This window comes from Rhyacophila brunnea, unplaced genomic scaffold (assembly GCF_057557595.1).
Source record: "Rhyacophila brunnea isolate RB1 unplaced genomic scaffold, BYU_Rbru_1.0 scaffold_19, whole genome shotgun sequence".
NCBI classification, from domain to species: Eukaryota; Metazoa; Arthropoda; class Insecta; order Trichoptera; family Rhyacophilidae; genus Rhyacophila; species Rhyacophila brunnea.
In genome coordinates this window covers 10,603,738-10,629,857 of record NW_028232848.1, presented here as the reverse complement: position 1 = coordinate 10,629,857, position 26,120 = coordinate 10,603,738, and the positions used below count along the sequence as shown (strand labels likewise).

Here is a 26,120-nt window from a genome sequence, read left to right as displayed (position 1 = left end):
GCCGCCGCCGGCAGGACGTTTAGTTTAGTTTAGTAATGGTTTAGTAATACAACTTGTGTATACCTACGACTATTATACGTGAGCTTCGAAATTTAATAATCGTGATTTTATTTTAAAAAATACGTTGCAAAATGGGCATTAAAGACGTCAATATAATACTCGACAGTGAATTCAACACGTATTATTCTGGTCAAATCATCAATGGCAGGATTGAATACACATTGGACACACCGAAAAGCATCAGAGGCATGTCGCAAAAAATTATAATACTTCACACGTTTGCAATAAAATGATAATATGTATGATATTTTTCGCGATGCGTGTACATCAGTGCACAAATTATCTATTATGTAAGATAGGTAGCGGAAGTTACATGATAATTATAACACTATTATCTTTATTTAACATTACTCAATTTTTAAAGTAATTTATCATTCATTTTAACAATCGTTTTCGTTTTTTTAGCCCAATGAAAAAAACGTATATTTTAAACAATTGCATCAGTATATGTATGACCTTGAATTTACTCAAACAAAGCCTTGTCAATTTCGTTTAAAAATAACATCGATGTTTAAAATTGTCGAATATTCGGAATCTTCGGAAATGTCATCTTTTGTTTTGACCCTTGACGTTTGACACAATCCATTGTTGCCATCTTTTCAAAGTGGAATTATAGTACAGAGCCTCCAAAATTATAGTATTTGGGGAAAAAATATAGTACGCGTTGCCATCTGTTGAAAATGTATAGGTTTTTTGTTTCTCAGAAAAAAAAACAACGGAGAATTTGAGAAACTCCGAGACGCCTTTTTATTTAGGTACCTCTTCCGACCAAAAATGTTTACCGAAGAATTCAAAAAATTTCATTTTAAACCGAAGTCAAGGGATTTTTTTACATTTTTCGAGCATTTTTGTTTCAAAGTTCTCCAAATTTTCTAATATTGCGAAATTATAGTACTTTGCACCAATTAATCGAAATTTCAGTATTTTCTACATGTTTTTTCCGATATTCAAAATTATAGTATTTTGGGCGTACTATACCTGTTTTATATTGTACATAGTACGCGGACCAAAATTATAGTACAAATACTATAATTATAGTACGAATGGCAACACTGACACAATCAGTGTTACGAGATATAATTTTAAAAATTCAGTATTTTTCAATAGATTTTTAAATTGAAAAATTTTACATGACATAGAAATAACAACGATATACTACCTGTTATTGCGAATTGGTTGGTAGTAGTATAATATCAGGGTTGGCAAACTTTTTTATGTATGCGTGCCAAAATTTCCCAAAAAATGTAGTTTTTCATGGGAAAATGAAAACAAAAAGGTTTTTAAGAATTTTATATGTATTTGGCAGGTATTCAAATGTTGCTGGTCACCATTTTGGCGGTCTCGTTGTAGATGTAGGGGCGAGATCGCTGTAGGAGGGTGACCAGGAGTTGAGATGAAGAGTCAGAGGAGCGAGTTTTATTTACGACGTAAACAGTTGGTGCAAGAATTATGATACTGTTCCGAGGTCCGAGACTCGGTAGAACGAGATCCTGTACAGAGCTATACAGACTAAGATACTGACAGACCAGGAAGTTATAATCGAGTGGCATTCCCAATCAATTGTGATCCGCTATTTATGGACATACTCAATCAAAAGAATATCTTGAAAAAAATATTTAGTAAAAAATTACTATTATAATTGAGTCAGCTATTTTATATCGAGTTTGCGATAATTGAATATGGCTGACTATATGGGAAAACGGATATTACGGAAATTATAATATTGCAGTCAGATATTTACTGAGTTTGCAATAATTGGACACTACGAGAAATGGATATTAAGGAATTCATAATTGCGGTCAGCTATTTAATCGCTGATCAATATGCTGATGCGGCTTGAATTGTTTATCCCCATATAGATTATATTTATTTGTAAAACTTTATTGGAAATTTTATTGGTACTTATTTTTTTATCTCTTTAAAACATTTGCGTGCTGTGCAAAATCATCTCGTGTGCTATAGGTTCGCCACCATTGTAGTATAAAGGATATTAGTCTATGGTTGGTAGCTTTTGAATATTTTTGCGGAGTCCCAGGCATAGACTAATATACTTGTCCCAGGGTTCTACAGAATCCGGTTGGGAATCACTGGGCCCCTTACCTACCTACTCAATAATAATTTCTCACTCTTGAATCTTGTACCTACAATATATTCAGTATTGGATTAAAAATAAAAATAATACCGTGAAATCACCCAACTTTGCCGACTTTTTGAATGTAATAATTACATTTATTTTTTGGTCCATGTCAACAAATATTTTTATAACAAGCATTTTTATTTGAAAATGAAACCGTGAAATCACCCAACTTTGCCCACTTTGTGAATGTAATAATTACATTTATTTTTTGGTCCATATCAACAATTATTTTTATAAAAAGCATTTTTATTTGAAGATGATCATTTATTTATATCATTATTGGTTTGAAAAAACTATAGAAACAACTAAGTGGGCAAAATTACCAGCCATATCTCTCAACATTGCAAATTTTATTGAAAAATAGGCACTATTCATAATATTATGTTCTTTTGTTCAATTATTACCAAGCTGGGCAAAGTTACCGATCCCAAAAAGTTTGACACATAGACAATATTTGTTACGAACACTTTTATCAATTTGTCACAAAACAGTTTGGTAAAGGAATAAAAAATATAATAAGCGTGCAATAGCCAGATTTTTAAAACCTTTTTATTATTTTACTTACTTAATTTATTAAAAAATTGATTGTATTTTAGGTTATTACTAAAAGGCTATGTAATTTTTCCATACTTATACAGACCACATTCAATCCTAAATTTGTTGGTTATGATAAAATTTAGACATCATTATGAAAATATTTGCAATACGTCTTTAATTTCATTGGGAATGAAATATCATGTCGTTTGATTTTTTACGCATAAAAGTTATTGTTACATCAACGCTATCCATTTTTTCTTACATTATATTTAATGATGTCTAATATTGTATTTTACGATTACCTACATGCATATCATTTTTCTGGATCTCTTGATGTAATCGTACTATTCCTAACAATCTGTTAAATATGCTAAATCGGTACTGGGAGAACTGGACGCCAGGACAAATGGGCGCCACACTGTCAAATGAAATAACGTTCATTTATGAAATAAATATGCGTTCGTTGCGATTTGATACAGAAAATAGACGAGGAAGTTTAATAAGTTTCTATCTACCATTTGGTAGTTTAAGAATTATTCTGCCTGACGCTATATATAAAAATGAATGAACTCTATTCTCATTTGAACTTAAACATATGCACAATTAAATCACAAAAAAATTAATAATACATAAGTATTAAATATATATTTTAAAAGTACCTATAATTCACAAACATTTATTTATTGTCAAATTTCATTCGATTGCGTAGCACCGAATTGTCCCGGCGCCAAATCGTCCCTAGACCCTGCTAAATCATCCGACTGAATGTGTTAATTAAGATTAATCGTCTTACAAAAAAATTATAAACAAAAGTGATAAGTTGGCAGTTGATACTCTGGCAGTGGCGAAGGCTCCATAGTAGGCGATTATTTAAAGCCTACCTACTAATAACAATAGATCTTCAAGCAAATAATTTAAATTAAAAAAAAAAAAAACACTGAAAAATCAAAGATAATTGATACTTAGTCATCTATCGTCAAAATTCAGAAGTACATACCTTTATTTTATAAATTAGTACGGTTTATAACCATAACTACTGCGGCATGGATTCAACTATGTTATGAAATATTCGATGCGAATTTAAGATGTGGTTTGTATGCGTTTTTAGTCACGTGACGCCACTGACGCCAGTCTCTGTCTGGCTTTTTATTCCGAAATGATAGTTTAGTTAGCGCTTATTTCTGCACATTTATTCAAAATAATTAACAAGAAGATAATTTAAAAAATAATTTCTATGGTATTCAATCACATATAAATATTGATTGTTGTTAAAAATATAAAATAATTTATCTCGCGATTTTTATTTATCACTTATTTATACCTAAGTCTGTCTTTTAAATATAGAAGTATTTTAAAATGTCTAGTTTTACGGGTTAAAATATAAATTGTTATGGAACATATTATACACAACAACGGATAAGATGATAGATAATATATTTTGAGTGTATGCTACGTTTATAGGAAAATAAATAATTCAATCTAATTGCTTATTTATAAACTAATTATATCAAACTAATTGAGATTTGAAATTTCATCGATTTAGTGTACCTATTCATCAGTAGTAATATATATATCTGACAAGCTCGGTTACTCCACAACCTACCTCTTTCCAAAAGTCACCCTTCGCCACTGTACTCTAGGAATATGCAGGTGACATTGAAGGCCAATTGACAGGTCTATTTCTCGAAATCAACTTGTCGTCAAATTTTGTTTTCAATAAGTCAATGGTTCCAGCCGCCATATGGCACATAGCGCGACATTATTGAAACCACATCTCGTCCGGATCAATGACATCCATATTTAAAAAAAAATCATTGATCATAGTTTGATAACGATCTCCATCGACCGTAACATGAGCTATGCCCTCATTTTTGAAAAAATAAGGTCCGATGATGCCAGCAGCGTGCAAACCGGATGTAATTTTGTGGATGTAATGAAGTCTGTAGGGCGTCTTCTGGATTGGTCTCACTCATAGCCGACTCTATTGACATTTTTTACATTTTTTGGAAATCGATATTACCATAATAACATGAATGTATATTTATAAATAATACCGATAGTTAACATATTTGATTTGCGAATTTTTTATAATTCAATTTGAAACGAGAATGGGCGAATCAATATGTCAAGCAATCTGGGATCTGGTTTTTACAGCTGAACAGTGGGACCACTCGTTTGAGAAATATGCTTGTGCAAAAAGATATGCTCCGGGTTTGTATCTTAAGAGGGCGCTGTCTCACTCCATATGCAACAATTTTGCTTATTAACAAACCCGTTGAGCCAAAAATGAGCCTCATCGCTGAACACAATTTTGCGGTAAAACAATGTCTATAAGTTATGCGAAACGACAACAGATTTTCAAAGTAAATTTGAATAATTTTGTACCGTAGTTGAAGCTGTTCATGATGATTTGCCAGACTATACTGATCATCAATGTTAAGGAGGGAGTGCAGTATCAAAGTTTGACAGTTAACCCTTTTGTAAGTTCTATCTTAGCAAAATAAAATACTTTATTAATAATAATACTATCGACCGAAGGTACTTGATGGAATTTGAATTTAAATTCTAATGGATTTAAATTTTGTACTATTTCATTAAACATAAACTTCCGTCAGTTTTTGGCCCTGATGAATATCAATATCACTATTACCTACAGAATAAAGAAAAAACTTAACTAAACATTTAACTTATTTGTTACAGGAATCTGTATTACATTCAAAGGAGAAGCGAACACGCGTTGGACAAAGAGAGAACATTACACAGTAGGCGGTAAATCAAAAAGTACGAATGTACGCTACCACGGAAATGAAAATTACTTTAAAACCAAATACTATCTTGTCGGCAGCGAAGATGGTATGTCTTTTTACTAATCTTATGTTAATTTCAATTATGTTATCTGTAATAGTATTATGTATATATTATAATCTGTAAAAACCGGTAGTAAAAGAAACCCCTCATTGTTACAATATACAGGGTGGGTCAACTTAGATTGACTGATGTAAAATACATATAACTTTTGTAATCTAATTATTTGCGACAAATTTTCACTATTGGCTCTTACAATACTCTCTGAAGCGCTTTCTTAATTGAGTTACTATTGTCAATCGGCTTTTGTATTTTACATCAAAGTAGGTATTAATTATCTTAATTACTAACCGATGACACGGATCACTCCAAGATTTTCTGAAATAATTGGTAGGTTCAAAGGTTATAATAATTTTGAATTTTGCAATGGAAATTTACTGATTTTTATCAATTGTTTGCAGTATTTGGCATACCTACTTTACTTAGGTGGAAGTTAAGTCAGTTAAACGTTAAGCACGGTCAGATATAATGTGATAGAGAATCAATAAAGATGTCATAACTAACGCTAATTAAAGCTAACGTAATTGATCTAATAAAAAATATTGATGTGTAAAAACTGAATTGTCATATAATAGTATTATCATGAAGCATCAATGGCAAGGGGTGGAGTTAGGCTGTTAAGATTCGACATAAATAGTGCACACTAAACTTTGTCAGTCATACGTATTTATTTTCATTGAACTAATAATATAATTTGCAGACGGTGCTGGTTAGTTTTTAAAATTCCATTAAACCAGGGGGGGGCAAATTGCGGCCCGCCATCATTAATTGTACTTCTGATTACGAATAACTTTTTTATAATTTTTTAAAAAATATTGACAATAGATTAATATTTGAAGAATTTGTTGTTTCGTGAATGTATTATCTCAGTACGTCTTCTTTGCGTCTCGTCTCACATTATGTAACCACTATTTTCTACGTTGAACATCGTGACATATTTAAATACTTTTAACTTCGCGTTGCAAGGAAAAAAAATATATGCCCATGATATGGTAAAAAGTTTGAATGGATTTCAATTAAAACTCAAGTTATTCCTTCGACAAATATCAAATAACAAAGTGGACCACTTTCCAACTTTGAAGTTGTGAATATATCAGAATATAAATTTGAAGAATATGGTAAAATTATCAAAGCTCTGAATGACGATTTTTCACAAAGATTTGGTGACTTCCGAAAAACTGAGACAAGTTTAGCAATAGTACGCGATCCATTTTCAATAGATATTGATAGTGTACCGACAGAGCTACAACTTGAAATTATTATTCTGCAGTGTGACACTGATTTAAGAGAATTGCATCGTCGTGAAGAAATCTCCAAATTTTACAAAGCCCTTAATTCAGACAAATTCGACCAACGTAAAGATTATGCAAGAAAAATGTTCGTTTTTTTTCTTTCAAATTTTGGATCAACCTATATACCTATGTGAACAAACATTTTCGATCATGAACCTCAATAAAAATTCTTTACGATCAAATATCTCCGGTGCCCATTTACAAGCAGTTTTGAGAATATCAACTACAAAATTAACACCTGAATTTAAAAAAACAGTTTCATTCTTCTCATTAATTTTTTTGTAATGTTTATTTTTCGTTATAATAAATAGTGTATATCTAAAAATGGTATTTTACTTGCGGCCCGCCGCTCATTTTGAATTCTTGAATTTGGCCCTCCATCCAAAAAGTTTGCCCCCCCCTGCATTAAACCATGCCTAAACCAAACCTAATATTTTAGATATACTATGGGCAATCCGACAAAAATAGTCCACACTCTTTCAGTTGTACTTATTTGTTTTCGTTGAATTAAAAATTCATATTACAGATGGTGTTGGTTAGTTTTTTTAAATTAATAGCCCTGCCTTAACCAAACCATAATCGATGAAAAATATTCTTCTATCTATAAAATATCTAAAATGGTTTAATGAATTTTTAGATATTTTATAGATAAACAAATATTTTTTTACTATTGTCTATTATGGCTTTGATTATGCAGGGTTTAATTGAATTTTAAAAATTAACAAACACTATCTACACATTGTGGTCTTATTTCAATGAAAACAAATACGTTTGACTGACAAAGTTTAGTGTGCACTAATTATGTCGGATCATAACTGCCTACCTCCACCCTTCGCCAGTGGTAGTTACATATTATAAAGATAATGTTTTTACTTTCAAGGAGAGTCCATGGATTTACCGCCTGGTAAAAATATTTACCCTTTCACCTGCCAGCTTCCGTTTGATTTACCGTCATCATTTGAGGGAGAATTTGGACATGTGCGTTACACTATCAAAATAACACTGGACAGGCCATGGAAATTTGATCAAGACACAAAAATGGCATTCACTATTATTTCAAATTATGATTTGAATTTGAATCCTGAATGTATTGTGAGTATCGTGTGTGTCGTATTCTCTTATGCATGTGGTATTCTTTGGTATGGCGGAGGATAGGTTTTGCAGATGAGATATGGTTGTAGTTGTTCGTGATGATGGGGGAGTTACTTACTGTTTCAAACTACAATGGTACAATCGATGCAATATAATAAATATAACTGTAGTTTGGTGCGATATGTCTTTGACGGAAACTTTTAATCGAGTGAGATGTCCGATCGACTGACCCGCTATTTATTGACCGGCCACATTATGAAATAATATTTTGAAATTATTATGAAACAATGTTATGAAATTGCAGATCCGCTATCATATAGTAATACGAAATCATATTAAATCTAGGTACTGACTGATTGTACATGAAAAAATCAATATTTAATAAATAATCAAAATACAAATCGCACAAAAATCCTGTAAACAACAAAATCACGAAGAAAAATATTTAAATTGTAAATAAAATCCTTAAGGGGGGGGGGGCTGAAGAGCTCGACATTCAAATATAATTTAGTATAAAAAGGACCTCGGCGTCGTAAGTACATTAATTTAAATCGATCTTTTTGCAAAAATCACTAATCATCGGAGATTTTATTTCAAGAAACAATATTATTATTGATATTGTCTGCCGCTGAACATTATTATTATTTTATAAACACCTGCAAGATGTACGTCGATCAGAAAACAGGGCTGTCAAAATAATATTATGAATTAATATTTTTAAAATGTTAATTTCATCATAGTTTTTAATCAAACCTGTGCAAGTACATACTGATAACTTGGGTGGATTTTGTAGCAAACATACTATTGATATATATTCGGGTATATTATTATAACCCAATTCAAATTGAACATAGGTTGATACTCATATACTATTATAGTATGTTTATGATTTCGAGAAAATAATACGATGGTATAATTAATCCATATCAATTATTTGAAAACATTACATTCGCACTTTGCAAGATAACATCAAAATGTGTATATACTTATCTAAATGACGAATGACATTCATGAGTGAGCACGGCTGAAAGCTTGGAAATGTGTTTTTTTCTATTTCAAAATCTTTTAATTGTGTATTATTTTATTACAGATTCAAGGCCAACTTCATATAACTAATAAAAAATACTGTTTGTTTCTACGAATAAAAAAAGACAGGAAGGAAGATGTGTACAAATCACGGCAATCAGAAAGGCCGGCAAATTTGGCCGACAATGCGTGATACACAAACATAAAATACACAAAATTACAAACACATTCGAAGTTTGCCGCACACGTACAGACCACGTGATATTTGTTTACGCAAAATCGTTGCTTTTCAAAATGGCGAATTTGATTGCCAGATTTTACTGCGATGAATCAGTATGTTCCTTCTTGTCTTTTTTTATTCGTAGGTTTGTTTACTATGTACACCGAGAAATTTCCATTTATAAAATCGGAAACGATTTTTACAGAAGAGTTTTGGAATATAATGCAACCAAAACTGGAAAAAATTCTATCATGGGTGTTGACTTTGAATTAGTTAACCCCAGGTCCATGCCACTACGTGAACCACAGTGGATATTAAGCCATTTCCACACTGGCAACAAGTTGCTGGCAACCTCATTAAATTTTACGATACTTACCATAATTGCTTAAGAAATTTTACGATAATCATCATAATTATCGTAAAATCTAACGAGGTTGCCAGCAACTTAACTTGTTGCCAGTGTGGACCCGGCATTAGATGCACAAAACTTAAATAATATATATTATAAATAAAAAATTTTAATTATAAATATTTATGATTTATGTCTTCGACAGCCCTGATGAAATATGAGTCGGATCGAGTCATAGAGCAAATTTATTGACACAAACAACTTTGACACGACCTTTTTATATTAATTAGTAGACCAGATATTATGGACCACATGTTAAAAAATCATATTTTCAATTCTCAAGGCCAATTCTGTAGAACGTCCCCTTAAAGTCTGTGCTTAAAGACTATAATGTTTCTTCCTTTACTGACAGTCGTGCCCGTGACAATTATTATTAGGTAATAGTTCTTGACAAACTCTCACCTATGTTTTTGTTGCTTCCATAAATATATATCTTCTATATCTTGTATGAAAAGGAAAAGTTTAGGAATTGCAATACTGGTATTGCACATGTAATCTATGGTATTAAGACATGATAAATTCATTGTATAAATTATTTTATTATTAATATTACAGAAACCGATTGAGTTTAACATGGTTAAGTCGTTTGGATGGTGTTGCTGCCCATCGGGGAGCGTAAAGATAAACGTTCGTATTCCCGTGAGTGGATTCTGCTCCGGCCAGGCCATTCCGTTTGACATTACGTGTGAAAACAACAGCAGCAACACCGTCGGTGATGTCATAATACGCCTCAGAAAGGTACTCACTATTTTATTTTGGTTACCGAGATTCATTTTACGGTAATCGATTATCAATTTGCAATAAAAAATGTATCTGCCAAATATACTATTACATAATTATATGGCAATAGTAAAAAATAAATAAGTAAAACATTCTGTTCATAAAGAAAACAAAATCACAGAACTGGTCATTCCATAGAAATAAGAAAGGATCAGTCTACGTAATAGATTCTCGGTCGGCTTGGTGTACGGCTGAAACTCCTCCAGGGAAGGCACATATGTTACATAACAGTACGATGTGCTCTGTCTTCTGAATCTGACCACACTTGCTAGTCCCACTTATGCATCAAATAAGCATATCTGGAATGCCCACAACGGATTCGGTTCAGACATGTATTTCCGTGGAATCTTAAAACCAGGAAGATCATTCAGCGGATCCACAATTATTGACGGGAGTCCCTCAATACTGGCCAGTCACGTCGCTTGGTCTCAGTCTAAAACTGCTCCCCATGCAATCCACAAAGAATTCCTCGGCCAAAGACACTTTGTTGGCGGAGAGTGGGAGTTTTGCTTAGTTTCAAAACAGTAATAGGAATAACATCTAACTAACTGCCTTTTATACATTTTCAAACTAAATCTTCAAAGCTACACATTTAGAACACATGCCATCATTGACCATATCGTCGGTGTTTTGTAAAAAGGGCGAATTAACCAAAATGCTACTTTACAGGAGGAGGATTTTTAACTTTTGACATTTATTTGTTTTTTACCTGTAGATGATTATAAATATCTAACAAGTTTATAATAAAGCTTAGAAAGGATACTGTCATTATAATATGTTTTATTATATAATATTTTAAATGGCCTAATATGTCACATTTGCTTTTTATTTCGTAATTTTAATTAATTTAATTTTAGTCAATTATCGTTTTTAAGTACTTTCCTGTGGAGATAAAAATTCGCCGTTTTTACACAACAAATCTAGTGGGGTACATATTGTATTTTCATTAAAATCTCGATTTCGCCAAAATGGTTGATTCGCCCTTTTTACAAAACACCGACGATATGCTTGACTTCGGAATCAAATCCAATGAATAAAGTATTAGAGTATTAATGCTTGCTAATATTAAAAAGTATGTTTTCAGAATGTCACTTTCCGATCTCACTATCCTAGGCACTCGAGTAAGTATCGCACGATTAACATAGCGGAGCATTCTCTGGGCAGGGTGAATGGAAACATGTCGCTGAATTGGCAACAGCATTTGCAGATTCCACCTCTTCCCCCTTCCAACTTGAAAAACTGCAGCATTATTGATTTGGATTACGAAGTACAAGTAAGAATGGCACACTTTATCTACTTAAAATTTACATCAGAATAAATCATTTTCCCTAACGCTGTGGCCATGGGCGCACGTGCGCCCTTAAGCACTTTTACATGAACCCACGGACTCATTTGTGTATTATTTTTAACAATGAGCATACTAAAAGCGAAATACGGATTGCGATTAACTGATGCGAATTTAAATGGTGTCCGGAAACTTGTACGTATGCAGTACGCCGTATCACACTTCACCGTGAAATGTTGTATCGGAAATATATGGCCGTATATTAAAGACTGTCCAACCTTTTTGGGTCGTATATTACTGACATAAAATTCATGTCTAAATAAAACACGGTTCTAGTCGGTTTACACTTTACAGGAAGCCAGCAACAAACAAATTTTCTAATATATATCTTACACCGAATGTGCGAAATTGACTATTACATGAAATGGGCAAAATTTTGGCTAATTCATGTAATAGTCAAGCCTGTTGCCTTATTCATGAATTAGGTAAATTTTCTGTTGAGTACATGAAATCGCCAGGGTATGGAATTCTTGAACTGTCAACATGACAAGAAAAAGTAAATTTAATACGGATGGTTTTATTAGTTATAATTGGACATAATGTAATATTATTATTATTAGGTTAGTAACAACTCCCCCTCAATCAAGTAGGGTACATATAAGTAGTATACCTCTCGATGAATTGTGTAGCTCAGTCGGTGAGGGGTTGTTAAAATAAATAAGATATTTCCTTTTTATATAGGAGTGCTGTATGACTCCGTTTATTCGTTTTTCTCTGGATATAATGTCGGTTTACAATTTCAGCGTAGTGGGTGAAGGCGTCAGACACGTAGATGGGGCGACCGAGTTCGATTTTATAAATAAATACGCGGGAATCAATCTCACCCGTAAGTGAACGGGATGAAATTATTCCACCGGGTAGTATTTCAGCGTTCGAGAAGTTCTTAGTAGAGATGAGCGGGTCCAAGTTGAAGAGATACTGCTGGTCGGCGAGAAACTGATGATTTATTGCCCGGATGCATCTCTATTTATAGCAGCATCCCTGTTTCTAATTGGTCCAAAGAGATAATAAGAGGGGGTGACCAAAGATTCTAATGTATTCGTTAATTCGTACTACGTGTCATCTCTTGTTTATTTAATAGGAATTTACTAAGTTGTCAGAGTGACCAAGTACCAAGAGATAATATGTTATATGCATGTGGATGGATGTTTTGACGTTATAAAATATCGTCTATCTAATTCGATTGATTTTAAATGAATTTATCTAGAGCATTTGTATAGCTATATCTGGCATAGACTCGCGATTAATAGCCTATGCCAAGAGTAAACACACGATTTGATTAGCGTTTAAATTACATGCACTTACAACTACTTACTAGGTACCTATTGACATAATAATAGGCCCTGTAATTGTCATCCATCGACCTTCACATAAATATTTGTGATTTTACGACGTAAACCTGTCTGTTGCCTTTACCTTTTACAAATACATATTAATCATATATTCATATAATCAGATATAATTATTATGAACACAAAAATCGAATAATATTTCATAAGAGTTACATTTTGGTGACTTCTATGCCGTTATTCCGTTTATTCGTCTGAGCGCCTGATACTTTTTTGGCGGGAAACATTTTTGCGTATGGGCACCGATGCACACACATACCAATGCATCGGCCGGCCGTTGATGCGTTGTCATGCCCGTTTATCTGCGATACGGACATGTATCGACAGGTTTACATCTCTGTTGCTATGCGCTTCGTTCCTACGCGGTTTACAAATATTACCGCGCTAGATTATTTATTCTATATTTATGAGTTTATAGATTGAAATATTATTCGATTAGTGTGTTCCACATAACATTTTATATACACCTTATTATAATCTCTCGCTACTGCATTCGTCTCTTTATATTTAACAATCATTCTTCCCCTTTTATACTAGTACCTACATATATAATATTAATAAACTTATACCTAACATTTTATAATAACATAATCACAGGTTTTATTGTACAGAATAAGGCAATTTCACATCCATCATTCTTTTATACCGTATTACCTTGTTCGTAGCGATCGATGCCCCGTTCGATATGTTTACATACCGAACGGGTAGCGTGAAACCTGTGAACAGATAAACAATTTACATATGATTAGACAAGGAAGGCGTTGTAGGTGTTTTACTAAGCCGTATAGTTAGAGATCAGGTTTAAATGTCGGCTTATTACTACTTAATTTACAATGCGGATACGCCCGCCTACCTGCAGGTTGTGACATTAGGTTAGGTTAAGTTTTCTTTGGCCTCCCTCTTCTTCTACGTCCTATTGGATTACTGGACATCACTCTCTTTGCTGGTTCATTGTCATTCATACGGTGCACATGACCTAGCCATCGCAGTATCCTAATCTTAATTGATTGAACTGCGCTGCAATCTTCGTACAGCCCGTAGACCTCAGCATTATATCTTCTCCTCCAATTGGTGCCATCCCTGATCGGTCCACATATACGGCGGAGAATCAAAGATGTTCAGGGCTCGTTCATTTCGCAGAGTTAATGTCCAGGTTTCCGATGCGTAGGTGAGCACTGGCTTTACAAGTGTCTTGTAAAGAGTGCTTTTAGTTCGGCGAGATAGTATGCGGGACTTAAAATGTCTTAACAAGTCAAAGTAGCATTTATTCGCAGACATGATTCTCTTGTTGATTTCTTCTGTAATATCATTATGTCAAGTTACAAGAGATCCAAGGTATATGAAACTGTCGACCGTATCAAACTTGTATGCACCAATATCTAACTTTGGTGCGACTTCTCGTGGTGTGACATAGACAGGCATTTATTTAGTTTTTGCCTCGTTTATTTGTAAACCCATTCTTTTGGCAGAGGTTTCTAGTGCTGTGAATGCCTTTTTCAATGGTAATATGATATGGCAATGATGTCAATATCATCGGCATACTCCAGCAGCTGCACATGTTTAGTAAATACCGTGCCACTGCCACGGGCATTTCAATTCAATTTTCAATTTCAATTTCAATTTATTTATTTTTACATATTGTGGACATTACAAATTATAAGTTTAAGACGTTCACAACATGACATAAAAAAGAGATAGATAATATGTTATTAAACAAATATGTACATACAAAAATATTAATTATATAGGTACATGGAAATACACCGGATGAGTTAAGCAGACCCTATTTTAAAAATTTATAAAATAACGTCCACCTATACTCATCCTCACGTAGGTGGAATATATCAACACCCGAAGCAATTTCGTTGAACATAGTTATCGCCCTCCCAATTGGCATTACCAGTGGCAGGTTGGTTCTGCACTTTGGGAGAATAAACAACTGATGTTCTCTATTTCTAAGATAGTTATCAGGGACACACAGGTCAACACTGCCCAGAATGGCAGAGTTCTCATTTATACCTCGTATAAGTCGAAAAAAATACATAGCTAAATAAAGATTTCTTCTAAATTGCAAACTGCAGTATGTAAGCATGCCTAAGAGAAAGTCAGTTGGATAAAGCCACGGATAGTATCCGTACAACCTCAAATAAAGGAGTCTCAAGAATTTCTTCTGAACCCTCTCCACCATAAGGCCATACTTCAACTGATGCGGTGCCCAAACAATAGACCCACTCTCAAGTCTGCTTCGAACTAAAGAATTAAATAAAAGTTTTAATACCGTAACATCCGAAAAGACCCGGGAAGTACGCATGACGAAGCCCAACATTTTAAGCGCCTTGTTACAAATGGTAACTATATGGCTATCTTTGCATCCCGTATCGCCTTTTCTAGCGCAATATTGAAAAGAAGGCATGCCAGAGCGTCACCTTGCCTGAGGCCATTCAGTGATATAAATGGCTCGGATATTTCCGCTTGAAGCTTCAATATAATTATACATATGTATTTATAAACTGAGTTTATTCAATAAATAACAGTAAATCACTTGACACAACCAGTTGTTCAGTAAGGCAGATATTCTTGAATGGCTTAGGATTCCTGGCTTTCCCTATGACCAAAAGCTTCATTTAGTGTGTCCCGGTTGCATTCGAGCATGGCATAATAATTATTGTGTTGCGGTCCTTGGGCACTTTCCTCCCTGGTACATTTTACGTTTTACGAAGGAGAAGTTTCCAAAATAAGTCTGTGTCATCTGCGATGTATACTTGTACGTGGCGGACCACTGAACTTGACAATCGAATACCGGCGAATTATAGAGCTTGATTTTGTGCTTTCAACTAGTAAAAATAACGGCGAATTATAGTAGTTGTCGGATAATCGAGTGGCGGATTACTGAGAGTGTACTGTAGTTGACATGGACAAAGAAGAAGATGTAATTACTTAATAGTAATTCACATTATATGGTGACAAGTCTCATTAATTTCATTATCATTTGTCAGGTTGTCTGCTCGCCCTCTGGCTGCTGCAGTACTGACAAAGACAAGAGCCGTCCCATTTTTATAGGAACCATTCCTCTCCACGGCTTCCAAATGCCGTCTGTGGAGAGCGGTGCCCCTATTGAAGTGACAGAGACCAAAGAGTCCCTCAACAGAGAGTACAACTTCACACCGGAGCCTAACAGCAGCGTGCCTCTGCTACCTCTGCCGGGATCTCCTTATCCCATGCCCGGCGCAAGTGTCCCGAGTGCCCCGAATCTGCCGCCTTCATACGATTCTGTCGGTAATAAAGTTTTCTCTCACAATATTTAATGTTTTATCTTGTATTTTTGATAATTTTTAAACTGAGTCAATTATTTTTAACGTATCAAAATGCACATTTTTCAGTCGAAGCAAAAATTATATATTGCAATTTGCATTATATGCAAAAAATATAACTTGATGTGTCATGGCCGCCGTCGTGGCGCTCTAATATATTATGAAAGGGTTGCCAGTATTAGGAGACTTTTTTCCCCTACTTCTGAACCAAAATGTGAATATCGAATACAACACAAGACGACAATATTTTTCCAATCTGTCAGGATATTTTTAGTTAAGTATATGGTAACACAGAAATGTCTAAGAATAATTTACCTGTCATTGCATCGACTTTATTTAGAGGCCCACAGCTCATTTTGTTTTTTGTTTCTTCGTAATAGGTTATAACACGACTTATAATCCTCCTGCTACCACTTTTCAACACTTTTTGCATTATTGACACGTTTAAGCACATTGCACGAATTTGCAGCACACACAAATAATGAAAGTCAAATGATTGCACGGCGAGGAGAAGAAGAGGAAAGGGGTAGGGAGGATTGTAGTTCTCGAAACGGCCACGCTTCACGTTATACTTGCCACAGTTTAACAATGGTCATAATATGCATTTCAATGAAAATCTCATGCATTTCAAATGAGATATGGGGCAATGAGGCATCCATATATCGTTGCCCCAAAAGCAAAAGGGCACTATTGTGACATTTTGATGGTTTTGAGTTATGAATGTAGTTTTGATTGTAATTTTTTTTATCTACATTATAGGCAAAATGGCATTTGTGGAGCTAAATCAATGAAATCACAATTCACTAAAGTAAACCATGTAATCTTCAATTAACGTATAACAAAAACGTAACATGCACACGATTTTCCCAGTCTATGTGCAGTGGTTAAAAAAATAATATTAGAAAATCGTACTATGTATAATTATTTTAAAATGTCTAAAGGCAGGTTTGTATAAAAAAAAAGATTTTGTTGCAGGAAAAGAGCCCTTGAGAATCTTCACAAGATATGAAAATAAAAAAAATTTAAAATCACATTTCAACTAAGGAGTCTTTTGCTCTGAATTTCATTTCAAAATATTAAGAAATAACCTCTACACGATTTTTTTCCACTCAAAAAAAACATAAAACGCGATTTTCGCAAAAATATATTTTTGCACAAGTGCCATTTTGCTTTTGACATCATGCTCTAGTCTAAGAGAAAGGAGGCAATTTCTTCCACATGCAATAAATGAGATAATTTTGTTTTTTGCCTCGACGGATGATGATCAGACTTCTCAATAACTTAGTCTACCTCTTTCGCCAGACATACATAACAAATGTTTTCATTCGTTTTCAGTTCAACCCACGTATCCCGAAGGCCAGTTCACCGCCCAATCCATCTTTGGCGATGACGACAATGAGAATATGAGGATCCACGGAAGAAATGATTTTGCCCCACGGTACCCGACGTATGGATTCGTAATGCCGCCAGATTATGCAAGCATACAGCATTCGTCAAAATAAACTTTTTTTTATTCAATTCAATAATTCACACGACATTCACAATATACATAATTTGAAAATACCGCCGCTATAATATAACCTAATACGTGTAGTGTAAGAGATTCCTTCCACAGTAGAGATCAGTAGTTAAGCTATCTCGAACCTTTTGATACAGTTTTGTTTGATGTTAGCAACTGTAAATTGTCAATATTTTATATGCGATTTAGTTGAGATCCAAAATTCAGAAACTGAGTAACATTTCAATTGATTTTATGATTTTTCAATCAATATTTATTATTTTATAGGATCAAAAGGAATGTGTTTTATGGGCCAATCTGTATCTCTATATATATAAAAATCTCGTGTCACGATGTTTGTGGTCGAACTCCTCCGAAATGGCTCGACCGATTTTTATGAATTTTTTTTATGTATATTTGTTAGGTATGAGAATAGGTCAACAAGTATATTTCATACCGCTAGGTGATTAGGGTATCTCTATCCAGAAAAATTTTCTTTTATTTTTTTGACAATTTTTTTTTTGTATTTTTTTTATTATTTGCCATAAAAAATACCTATAACCTCAAATTTTCACTTTCCTACCCCCATCCTCCCATTTTTTAATCGCGATTTTATTATTTTTGTATGAACAAATTTAACCGTCGTTCGTATTTCAAACAGAACGAAATTATTTATGTTGTTGAATGACAGATGGCACTACGTCCGAGAAGAATTCAAGAGAAGCGTCGCGTCATTTTGACATTTCATTCGGCAAATCACAACGCAGTGCGTGCAAAATTTTGTACGATTTATTTTAATTTATCTATTTTTATGTGCGTGTATTACAGTGCACAATGCCAGCAAGACGAAAGGGGGGCCATTTGGGCCGTCGAACGAATAAAGCAACAAACATGCAAAATAGTAGAGTAGAAAGAACAGACGAACAAATCCAACAAGATAACAAAAACGTGCGTGTAAGCATGTCGCCATTGCGTGCATCTCAATTACAAGAGGCACGAGCTGAACGAAATCAACAACGACAATTGGAACGGAGCCAAGCGCGCCGGTTCGTAGTTAACACACGCAGAGCAAATGATCGACAACGCCAACAAGTACATCGAACATTTACATCCGCTTCGTTCCTTCGTCTCGCATTCGAGTACGAGCCAGATATTGAATATTCCGCTCATCCAAAAGTGCTGATTGGTGCTATGGACAAAGAATGTCCCCATTGTCATGCGCTCAAATTCAAACATGAGTCAGCCGGGATGTGTTGCGCATCAGGAAAAGTGCAACTACCAGAAATTGAGATACCACCAGAACCATTGAACAGCTTGCTCATTGACACGGTTCCAGATTCAAACCTGTTCCTGAAATCCATTCGCACATTCAATTCATGCTTCCAAATGACTTCGTCCGGAGCAACAGAAATAGTTCACAATACTGCGGCAAATGGTCAACAATTCCATTCTACGTTCAAAATCAAAGGTCAAGTATACCACAAAGTAGGCTCATTGCTGCTAATGCCAAACGAACCACATACATTTTTACAAATCTACTTCATGGGCCCGGTGAGGACATCAATCATGTGGATGCACGTTGCGGCTACAATAGCCTCAATGCCTAATGCCAGGCGCATCGTCGGCGAACTGTTGAATGAGCACAATGAATTATTGAAATTCTTCAAAGCACACATGCACGAATTGCAAAGTGACAATCACGCTATTGTCATCAATCCTGATAAAACACCAGCTGGAGAGCACGTACGTCGATTCAATGCGACTGTTGTTGACGACATTGCTGGAATCATGGTTGGCGACCGCACATCGACGCGAGAAATCGTGATTCGAAGAAGAAACAATAATCTGGAGTTCATCGCTGACACACACCGTTCATACGACGCTCTCCAATATCCGCTAATTTTCTGGAAGGGACAAGACGGATATTGCATAAACATTAAACAACGAGATCCTGTCACAGGTAATTCATTCATTATGAACATCATTACTCATTTTGAATTGAGAAAATGAATGGTTGATGTTTTTTTGTTTTTATCGGCGGTCATCGTCTACAGTGCTCTATTCCTCTTTCTGTCATAGATCCCATCCCCACACACTTACGATACATTCGTTACTTTTTATTTAACAACCAAAATATTCACTAGAAATAATTTATATTTCAAACAACGTTTGCCTGGTCAGCTAGTATTTTTATGATGACAGTGAAATACGAAGGAAAACAATGAAATTCATTAGTCATTGCTAAAGGTGTTATAAAGGGAGCCTTATTGTACAATACTGAACATGAAAAAAGGTAACTAATGTGTCAATGACATTGAGCTACTTTACGAGCTGCTTGTTGGCGAATTTACAATCTGTTTGTAAAGTCGCCCAGTCTAACAAGCAGATTGTAAACAATCTACCGAGAAAAGTTGAAAGCCAGTCAACTTTACACGCTACACGCCGGCGTGTGGGCCTACTGCGTCTGCGCAGTAGAGCGTAGTAGCGACCTCCTGGTGAAGAACGAACTATGTTCTGTCAAAATAGTCGCTAGCTTGTTGGCTTCTCAGTGAATGGAAAGTTTTGTGTGTCATCATCACAATCGCAGTAGCTGAATCGCCCGCTTTTAAATTCGCCAACAAACAGTTCGTAAAGTAGCTCAATCTAATTGATGCATAAGACTATTAATTAAATTAGCTACAAATCATTGAACTTTGCATTGTAAACACACACTGCTAAAAACAGTCAATTCCATATATTTTTTTAAATTCCCTCAATTGTCTCGACTGGGACATGGTCATAAATCAAAACCGCCAACGATGTTGCAACTCTCTTCCACATACACAGGCGCGACAGTGTCTTCACATCACGCAGCTGGCTGAAACTAATGAAAAACAGCATCCTCACATGTGCTAATGCAACATTTTGATATTCTACCTGCGGCCAATGTCAAGTGAAATTTGTTAGATGCGACAAGCAGATTTCTACCAAATCGACGATTTCTGAATGACAATAAAATCACATCCACAATTTCAACGTGCAGTCAAGACGAATTTCTATGTGCGACTGAGCTTAAAGCTTGAATTTGTTGAACACAAAACATGATTAACCGAAACCAAAACATTTACATTATAACATACATCAATAGGCTGTTGAATATAAAGACTTATCATTAATTAATAATTACAATATCACATATTTCATACGTACGAAACATCACAATACTTGCTAAAAATGGCAGCATATTTCAATTTTCCAGCGTACAAAATATAATTTTTTCTGTATCTACTAATTCAACTATAATATTAACAACATTGCCGAATCGTCATTAAGTTACGTTATACTAAAAGTTTATAAGGCTCCCTCTTTGGTTATGTTGTAAAACCAAGGCAAGGGTGTAAAACCAAGGCATCTGCAAAGGACATATTTTGGATATATTAGGGTTTGAAGTCTTCGCTTTGTTAGGAGAAATAGAGTTTCTAAAAAAAAACCATAATATTTGGTTTATATCTACATTATATTGCATGTTCATTCAGTTACTTCACTTTTACATTATCAAGTTCACGACTTTTGCAGTTGTTTTGCATTCAATCCCGAATTTGAAAAATTTGCAGATGCCTTGGTTTTACACTCACGGTGCGATGTATTTGTAAATCAAGTGCCGTTTTTTACTGAGATAGTGCATCGACATATAATATGTAAATATATGCAGTCTGAGTGATAGTGTTTAATTCTACTCTCCTAAATTGACACGGATTAATATTTTTGTGCATTTACATAAGTATAATACGTTGTGTCAAATCTGAAATTAATTAATCCGCACTCACTGACAAAATAACAGACTGTTTTAGATCTAGCTAACTACCCACTGCAAGACTACAGCAAGAGTAACTATTAATAATGAGTGTGTAAACACATGTGTGTAAATGCAAATCACTTTTGATTTGCAGAAAAAAACACACTAAAAATACGTAAATATTCCATTTTATCTCCTTAAAAGTTAAATCTGTATATAGCGTGCATTGGCGAGGGGTAGAGATATGCAGTGAAGATTCAACGTGAATAGTGCACACTAAACTTTGCCAGTCATCCTTAATTGTTTCTGAGAGTACAAATTCAAATTACTCCTGCCTAAACCAAACCATAATAGTTTAGGTATGCTATGGGCGATCCGACATAAATAGTGCACACTTTTCAGTCATACTTATTTGTTTTCATTGAATTAAGAATACATATTTACAGATGGTGTTGGCTAGTTTTTTAAAATTCATTAAGGGCGGACGCAGCGTGGGTCAAAATAGAGCTTTTTTTCTATTTTCAAAGCATGATCCTGGACATACCTTAAACGTTGTAGATAATCTATTTATATAATTTTGAAGCCTTATTACCCGTTATATTTATTTTAAACATTTGATGACTGCATAAAGTACATGCATAGATTAAGTATGAATTAAGAACTCTATTGTAAAATCTGTGTCCATTTTTAATCCTTATCCAAAGAGGCAATATTAGTAACATAATGTATTCAAACTAAGTGCATTGCCTCTAATATAACTTAATCTTTGACAATATAAATATAACAGTTAAAAAATATTAAATTACAATTATAAGATTACGGGTACGATTACATTATCATAAGGCTTTTTTTTTTTTATAAACTGGACTGCAATAAGTGTCATAGAGTTGTACATCACTGGTGTAAGAAGTGTTGCTCAAGTCGACTCAACCAGCTCTTGGGCCCATCGGATTGTCTGACCTGGTCGCCTACGAAGTAAGGACCTCTTCATTTAGATTATTTGGGAGTTTTGTTACAGACTACAGTTTTTAATTTTGCCTCTACATGCTCCTATCCCGTGTATACTCTTAATTTAAAGTCATGTAAATTCAAAGGATATTTTAGTGTACGGCGGCCTCGGTCTTAGATAACTGCTCCTGAGACATTCCCAGCGATAAAAAAATTATGCTTTACATCAAACGTAGGGTCTCGTGAAACGCCCGATTAACACCGGGTGTGGTGCAGGGCTGGTGTGGTTTTGTGGGGTCGTTAACTTCAATATTTGGCCACAGTATTGGCTTTCAACGTGTCATGTTTGCAGCAGACGGACATGTCAGGAGGTGATCTCCACTTTCTTCAGTGTATAGTTTGTGAACTCATCACAGTATCCATGGTGGTTTTGCCTCCAAGCTCTGTGAGCTTGGCCTAATAAAATCTCCGACTTGCTTATGTGGTGAATTGCAGGATGCCGATCACACCCTCTGGGAGTGTCCCCATATGTCGGGTTGAAAGGTAAGAGCTTCTTAAGTCAGTCCGACCCTCAGTTAGACCGGTCGGCCATTGCGACTTGGTCTGTACGAGGGAAAATTTCTCAGCTTTTGAAAAGTTTGTGGCATTTTACAGCGAGCGAGAAGGTCTTTTCTCGAAATATCGAAGTAGGAATCACGCACTTTAGTGCACGCCAACCAAGGTCTTGGTAAAGATGCTCCTGGGACACTTTCGGCACAAATTTGAAGAGCGCTTAACGTTCAGTACGCCTGCATAACGGGTGTGGAGAAGTGGCGGGTGGTGGAGGGAAAAGCAAGTATCCTCTCTTCTCCTTTTTTTAGTTTTTGTTAGCCCTCCCAACTGAGATGTTCTGTTTAGACTATACGCCGACATCGGTAACTCTGTATGATAGAATCTCATGTGCCATTTCTGCAGACGATAAATATTTTATCATTAAGTGTTTTATTGAACATTTATAGAGTTGATACTGAGTTCCATCATGCAAATATGCATGTAATGCAGAATGGAGAGTGATAGGAGTGTCTGATAATATGTAACTTTTAAAATTAACTATAACCAATCCTAAGAAGACCATTTATAAATATGTAACTTTTAAAATAATAAATTGTATGTCTAATCTAGTAAAATATAACGTTATTTTTCAATTTTTTAGAACAGGGGTTCACAAACTGTGACTTTATGATATGTCCCGCGAGATTAGCTGTCAAATTTTAACGGTTCTGTTGAAAAATATAACCCTCAAATCACCACTGCAAGTCCGGTAATATTGCAATTGCATTCAACCATATTGCATCTGTTTTGCGTATTAACACCACAAAATTTGCGCCTAGATTGCAGGTTTTACTTTCAAACAAACAATTGCATAAATCACATGGTGATAAAAATTTTAATATTATTTTTTAGTATATTTATAAGATTAATAATAATGTATATTTAGTTAAAAATATAAATTCTAATGGATTCAAGCTCTGTACTATTCCATTTAAGTCGTTTTTTGCGACCCGGGATTTCGCCTTTCGGCATCTTCAGGCACCGGTGTGTGTTTACCTTTGGTGAGTGTACACGGCATTAGAATTCAAATTCAATCAAGTACCTTCAGTCGATAGTATTAATATTAAAAGTATAAGTTTACACAATGAAATAATAACGCCTGCTTTAGAACAATTAGAAAATGCATGAAATAATGCTTTCGATACAAAACTACGCCGCTTGTGATAAAATATATTATAATGTTGCCTTTGGATTCAATTTATATAACAAAAATTAAACATCTGGAAACCTAACGTTATTTAATTTTAATTATAATAATTATTATTATACATTTTTATAAAAAATATTGTATTGAAATTGTTAAACATTTATATTATATACTCACAGATTAACCTATAATAGCATTTAATTACATAGATATGTTATTATGGTAAAATATTTTAATAATCACTTAGTATTCACACACACTATGTGGTGAATACCGAATGAAAAAGAATTTTATAGAATTATCATGAATTGTCCACCAAGTGAATATTGGATCTCTTGAAAAGGAAAACCACATTCACTATCTGTTTTAAATTAATTACATGAAATGTAATAATTGATACCTACCTAATTATATTTTTATAATAGTGTGTATGTAAAACATAATTGTTTAAATACGAATTATGTATAATATCTGTAAAATTTTGACGTTTACATGTTGCTTAACTTTCTTCATTATGTTAACAGACAATAATAATATAAAATAAAATAATATACTACCAAATATAATAAGCAACTTGTTCCTTGTCCAAATGTAATCTCTAATAGTTTCCATTGGAATTTAAAGTAACAATATAATATGAGGGAACTGTTGAAACTGTTGAAAGATATTATAAGGGAACGGGGAGGACTGTTTAGTATTGCCACCAAACTTACGAATAGATATTTTTTGATTTATTTATAGTTGTTAACACTAGCAAAGTAAGTGTATATTATCCACCAATAAAATCGGGTTGGTAGTTGAATCGTACTGTGTAACTGCTATTTAAAGTCGACGATTGCTCACAACGGTCACCGTGAATCGTAGGATCTGCGAGTCTGCTGGTGTAAATAAGCCTTTTTAAAATAAGCACTTATAGAATCGTCGCTTGACTAATACTACTCATTTTTTATTTTTCTCAAGAACTATGGTCATATTATAAACAAAATAAATTTTTCTAAAAAATGAAATGTTTTTAAGTTGAAATCATTTTACAACGTTTTTATTAGCTCGTATTCTTGTTTGTCCAGTACAAATCTTGCAATCGATTTTTAACTAACTTCCCGACTAGCTAGACATTTGAAACTTTTAGAATATATCAGAACACGATGCCAATGCATTCTTTTAATACTTTAGAAAAGAGATAAGTCAAATTGACGTCTCTGAATTCGTAAATTTTACAGAGGAACACGTATCTTTCCATGTCTCTTAAATATGTTACTATATGTCTCTAATATCTATCACAGATTGTTCTCGGAGGCCTTATTTAGATTTAAATCTTTTTTTAACTCACGATGATACAAAATAGTACTTAATATACTTACATAATTTATAAGACCTCAAAAACATACCTATTCATGAAATATACTTAAACCTGCATCCATCGGATTACAGTCAATGTGCTTTACCAATTAAAAATAGTTTAATTAAAAACATAGTGTTTAGTTTATGAAAATATTTTTTTATAATACATAATTATAATATGTCTAATATTATGAAAAATACACGTAAACTTAACGATTCAACATGCCATACATAAATACTATGTCTGCGCCTTCTATGAATAACTGCCAATGGTGAATCATGGTGAATTGCCTGCCTCATTAGTCTATAATAATATAATCGAAAGTGCACTGTGTTATTAAATTAATTGTGTTTAACCAAATAAACGTTGTTGTCACTGTTAGTCTGCCTTGAACCC

At 34.1% G+C, this 26,120-nt stretch overlaps 1 protein-coding gene across 3 annotated transcripts; it reads left to right on the top strand.

The window, feature by feature from the left end:
• LOC147072742 (arrestin domain-containing protein 17-like) lies at window positions 1-20,504 on the top strand. Of its 3 annotated transcripts, XR_015070562.1 has the most exons (8): window positions 1-246; window positions 5,435-5,587; window positions 7,772-7,983; window positions 10,194-10,376; window positions 11,503-11,691; window positions 16,109-16,388; window positions 17,759-18,280; window positions 20,103-20,504. XR_015070562.1 is itself a non-coding variant. In XM_085946168.1 (7 exons), the coding sequence occupies exons 1-7, from the start codon at window positions 132-134 to the stop codon at window positions 17,923-17,925; spliced, it is 1,299 nt and encodes a 432-aa protein (XP_085802294.1). In that variant the 5' UTR covers window positions 1-131; the 3' UTR covers window positions 17,926-20,136. The 3 variants fall into 3 exon arrangements, 2 of the variants coding, with proteins under 2 accessions (XP_085802294.1, XP_085802296.1); XM_085946168.1 differs by having other exon boundaries at window positions 17,759-20,136; XM_085946170.1 differs by lacking the exons at window positions 1-246; window positions 5,435-5,587; window positions 7,772-7,983; window positions 20,103-20,504 and adding an exon at window positions 9,111-9,342 and having other exon boundaries at window positions 17,759-18,480.
• The last annotated feature ends 5,616 nt before the right edge of the window (window positions 20,505-26,120 follow it).

Bases quoted from the DNA above. Each gene is read 5' to 3' on its own strand.
- LOC147072742 (XM_085946168.1), top strand. From the start codon at position 132: ATGGGCATTAAAGACGTCAATATAATACTCGACAGTGAATTCAACACG. The intron at 247-5,434 runs GCATGTCGCAAA...TATTTGTTACAG, and splicing joins CACACCGAAAAGCATCAGAG to GAATCTGTATTACATTCAAA. The intron at 5,588-7,771 runs GTATGTCTTTTT...TTTACTTTCAAG, and splicing joins TCTTGTCGGCAGCGAAGATG to GAGAGTCCATGGATTTACCG.